The sequence below is a fragment of the Dipteris shenzhenensis genome, chromosome 1 (genome assembly GCF_047967505.1).
Source record: "Dipteris shenzhenensis isolate YYH24624 ecotype China chromosome 1, Dip_SZ_1.0, whole genome shotgun sequence".
Lineage (NCBI taxonomy): Eukaryota > Viridiplantae > Streptophyta > Polypodiopsida > Gleicheniales > Dipteridaceae > Dipteris > Dipteris shenzhenensis.
Window position 1 is genome coordinate 1,856,529 of NC_141596.1, and position 4,893 is coordinate 1,861,421.

Here is a 4,893-nt window from a genome sequence, read left to right on the forward strand (position 1 = left end):
ATGTCATGTACCAAAGAAAGTCCATGCAATATGTCTTTCTAACATCTCAAGGTCGAGAGGGGAAACCTTGGCTTGCCTTTGTGAAACCCTTGAGATGGCCACAAGATCTTGCTTACGGTAAAAAATGCAACACGTGGTCTGAAAATAAGAACTTGTGTGGTAGGAATTTGTATCAGCTTTCTTTGTATCCCATCAATTAAAGATTTTCTTTTGTGTGTTCAGGTAGTCTAGTCATTTGCCAGTTTTCTCATGTGTGGAAAACCATATATCTATGTGATGTACCAAAGAAAGTTTATGCAATATAACTTCTACAGGTAACACAAACATGTTATGTCTTTCTACTATCTCAAGGTCGAGAGGGCAAACCTTGGCTGGCCTCTGTGGAACCCTTGAGATGCTCACAGGATCTTGCTTATGGTCAAAATTGTGACACATATGTTGTTTCATCACGTATTGTACATGTGCAATGAAAATCAGGCGGTGGTTTGTAGGGCAGTAACCATGGATTTATGTCTTCATCTTCAATCTTTGTAGCATATGTTAAACATGCGACCGTATCATACATTGCAATTGCAAAATCTGTGTTAAGAGTTGAAAGCAATCATCCGTTCATGCCGATTTTTATAGCATGTGTCCTTTGTGCGAAGCAATGTACTGGAGCACTGTTCAAGTAAAGATACGCTCAAATTTTCAGATATCAAAATCTCATTATCTGGGAATGCCTTCCAAATCAAGGTGTCTTACTTGGTCCATAAGTTGAAGATATAGATCTTAAGAAGGGTACATTCAGTTCTCCCAGAAGGATGCCAGCCTACAGCACTGCGCAACAAAAAGAAACTTTTTGAAAGAGGGTGTCTCATGTAAGTAAGTCGATCACAAATAGCTTGGTTAAAATTAAAGGGGCGCTATTGTAATGCTTAAGCTTTAGTATCATCTTTTATAAGGAACCCTTTCCATTGTACCATCATAGTTTGTGTTTTGCCCCAATATTTCATTATTGGGCTGGTATAAGAAAAGGAGCCAACCAGCTGGATGAAATTTTGGATAAAGATTTCAGATGAGACACACATGCTTGATGATACAAGGTCAACCACTCTCTAGTCATTTCCAAAAATGAACTATATCACATAGATACATGCACAATGACTTCGAAATTGCCTCAATCGTTACATTCTACCATAAATTGCCTTACCTATTGTAGTATCGTAGTAGTCACATCATCTGAAGGAACAAGTAGATATCACCTATTGAGATTTTGTCACTCAGAAAGCCTCAGCTACTCATTCTGTTGGTAATCAATCAACGTAATAAGGAGATACAAGATAAACAGTCTCAAGTTGTTTCCAGATTCTCAACCTATATAAAACTAATGAAAATCAATACCTAACTATGTTGAAAACAGAAGCTTAGCAATATATATCACATTAGGAACATGCTCTCTTGGCTTTAAAGAAATTTCAAACGTTGAAACACATAAATACTTGTGGGTGCTACGTAATGTGACATCAATAGGCACCTCATCAGCAGGAAGAGTCCTGGAATTCATCCTTCTACATTTACACGCTAGGTTTGTCACTCTGACAAAGGCTGGGCTATTTACTAGTGTGTCAGGTATCTGTCAGCAAATTGAGAAGGATGGGGATAAAGAAAGTCTCATGATGCTGAAAGAGTCTGCTTTCCTGATAAAAATTAGATATTTCTTTTCAATTGCAAGGGTGGTTATGATTCCCTGACGAAATAGAATTATTGCTGTCAAGCAAACGTGTTCAGTGTCATATAGGTTTTTAGAATTCGAAAAAAATGTGATTTTAAATGCGGCGATGCCCTCACGATGATTGACATGTCATCTCTCATCATAGCAGAGTAGAAAAAGCCACTGGTACTAGCTGGCTTTTATGTGCCTTGAATATTCCTTATTGGGAATTGCTATCTCTATCAAAGTCCCTTCTCCACCAAATTAAGTAGCAAGGTTATCCCCTTCTGTATAAAAATGCGATCTTGGACAAAAGGATAACTTCCAATTGGAAATACAAAAAATCAGGGAACCAGGGAAAAAGAGAAGGGACACAGCTAGAAGGAACAGAGAGACGAACGTGTCTTCCAGTCCTTTTGTGGTTTGCAGCACCACTTCCACGTCATTTCAAGCTGCAGGAAAGAATAGACCCGTGTTTTGTTTTTCATGATCTGCAATTTTTTGCAGCTACCTGTCATGACGATCACATGTGCAATCTTGGCTGGAAATGAAAACCACGGAGCATATAATAGTGAAAGTTTAAAATGGATGGATCGACCGGTATCCAGTGCCAGGAGTTTCGGAGCAAATTGTATTCTAGCACCCCGTTGCATTTTCTGTTGCTGAAATAAAGTAGATTACCCTGGCCTATACACACAAAGCGCCTTGAGAGAGATTTCAGCAGATCATTGCAATACGGTTTCGGCATCCTACTTACTTCAGTCCATACTGCACCTGTTGGATTGAGTCTCCACAGACCAATCTCTGTTGTGACACCATGTAGTCCGATTCCTCCGGCCATTAGCAGCTGCCCCCGTTGATCCACAAGCTTTGCTGAAGTTAAATTTTCTGGCATTGGAGCTTTCACTTCAAACCAGTAACCCCGTTTCACATCATATGCCAACACTCTGTAAGGTAAAGAGCTTGTGACACAGTACATGATACTGCCGCTCGTCGCTTTCCAAGGTGAGAGAGGAGCATCTAGGGGAATGCTGCCACCTTTCCTCCAGCGATGTGAATTGGAGTCATACACCTCGGTCGTAAGTAAAAATTGTTCAGAGTCCTCTGCAACTAGCTCTGAACCTGCCACCACAAGCTTGAATGATCTTGCATCTTCCTCTACAAATAGTCCTACCACAAGGAAGAACAATTTAAACAGGCCCGGTGGAGTCGGCAATTCCTTCCAAGACCTGGAGATGGGATTACAAATAATCCAGACTTTACAATGCTTTGGTTTGGGAATCAGACAGACAATTCCTTCTGCAGTGGCGACAACTGTGCTATCGAAAGGCAGGAAAGTAAAAGGTAGTTCAAACCAGCTCTCCGATGACGAGTCATAAGCCAGCCCGACAGTTGCATCAGTTCTGGGGAAAATCAAAAGCCAAGGGTTTTGATTTGGAACTTGCGAATACAGATCTGTAAAGCCTTTAGAAACAATGACAGAATTCCATCCCTTGCATACAGATCGGGCCCTCAGAAGGCTTCGTATCGGTAGCCACAGCATCACTCTCTCCACTGCATCGTTAGGGAGAGAGCTCCAAATCTTCTGGCTCAAAGTACTCCCTTCATCCGTGGATAACGTTTCCTTGTACTTCAATTCATGCTCATTTGGATCGTTACTTTCGGAGCCATCGATTTCCATCGCTTATCCACAATCTTCAAATGCAATTGTAGAAATCCTCCGGGTTGGCTGAGACCGTTCCAATTCCATTTTTGTTATCAGCGGAAAACAGGGCAGTTTCATTCAGCAAAAACTGGCGTTTGTACCGGAAGGATGCAAAAGAAAAGCGCAGATAAGAAAGGTCTTCACCGAAAAAACTTAGCGATGCAAAAAATCAAGCAAAACGTACATTATACCACCGGAAAAACTGTGAAAAATGGATTGAACGGCGACGTTCGAAACATTGCCTCGATCAGAAATAAATTATTGAAATTTGAAACCACAGAAGCCAAATTTATATGGAGAAAGGTAAGCAACATGGAGTCGATCTCAGAATTGGAAACAGATCCTGTGTTCTAGTTTATCAAGCACTAAATAAATCGAAGGAGCGTTTTGCAGATCAGTCATATGTTGCTCCCGAAGACAGAATGGCACCTGATAAACGCCGATCGCCGATTGTCAAATCATTCCTCCAAGCAATGACTTATGAACGTGATTAGTTCGGCCTCGAAAATCGCGATCAGAATCGAAGATAAGGATGCCGCAATTTGCAAGGATCGGATGAACCGGTTGAGAAGCAGCAAAATCAAAGAACTTGCAAGCGAAGAAATGCGAATCAATGGAAGGGACGATCGGAAGGAAATGCAGAGGGAATCCCTTGGAGCAGGGGAATGCCAAGGAGCACAAACGAAAGCAATGAAAAGAGTTTGGGAATCCAATGGAGCCATGCACTCATATCCATCTCCATGACAAGTCTTCTCCACCATGTCATGCTCCTTCAACAATGATCCTCAGGGTGGGTTCACACCCACCCGCCCTGACTCTACATTTTGCTCGTCCTACATGGTCCAATAGGCGACCCAGGAGAAATTAAGATGACCAGGCTAAGAGGGTTGCCCAAGATGCTGCGCAGGCACAGAGAGAGGGCACGAAACGTATTGATGGGGGTTGAATCCTTGGCATCTTCTGGACATGCAAAATCCTTGTAGATATTGAGCCAATCATTCTTTGATACGGTAGCCTTTACTTAAACCATTACCTCTAGGTGGTGTGAACTACCCCATCTTCCTTTCTGGCGTCGGGGTGGGTGGTCTAAACCTGGCCTAAGATCACCAACACCTTCAGAATCCATAGCTCTCTCTTTCGCTGGCCTCGTCGTCACTATGATGACATAGGCCATCTTCCCTTAGTAATGCTCTCGATTGTCGCCACCACTCTTGAAAGGACCTGCCTCGTGGGTCAGGTTGAGACAAATTGGCAGGATTGGGACGTCCCCATCTCATTGTTGAAACAGACTAGCAAGGTCATTAGAAATACTGATTTATTGCTCCTTGAGCCCTCAACATACACTAGTACCGATCATTGAGGTAACAACTCAATGATGTGTGTTACGAGTACAGATCACTAGAATTTTTATTTAGGATGTGTGTGGGCCTATGGTCATCGATTTCACATTAAGAGGGTTGATCAGTGACGAATTACCACAATGGACACTGTCTTG

The 4,893-nt window shown here is 42.1% G+C and overlaps 1 protein-coding gene across 2 annotated transcripts; it reads right to left on the reverse strand.

Annotated features, from left to right (window-relative positions):
* Positions 1-1,540: 1,540 nt before the first annotated feature.
* On the reverse strand, positions 1,541-4,145 carry LOC147905237 (F-box/kelch-repeat protein At5g15710-like). Of its 2 annotated transcripts, none has more exons than XM_087395048.1 (2): positions 3,828-4,145; positions 1,541-3,422 (listed from the first exon to the last, which is right to left on the reverse strand). In XM_087395048.1, the coding sequence occupies exon 2, from the start codon at positions 3,372-3,374 to the stop codon at positions 2,217-2,219; it is 1,158 nt and encodes a 385-aa protein (XP_087251174.1). In that variant the 5' UTR covers positions 3,375-3,422; positions 3,828-4,145; the 3' UTR covers positions 1,541-2,216. The 2 variants fall into 2 exon arrangements, with proteins under 2 accessions (XP_087251174.1, XP_087251131.1); XM_087395005.1 differs by having other exon boundaries at positions 1,541-3,486.
* Positions 4,146-4,893: the final 748 nt, after the last annotated feature.

What these genes read in the sequence shown, in the direction of transcription:
- LOC147905237 (XM_087395048.1), bottom strand. Translation starts at nt 3,374, where the DNA reads ATGGAAATCGATGGCTCCGAAAGTAACGATCCAAATGAGCATGAATTG.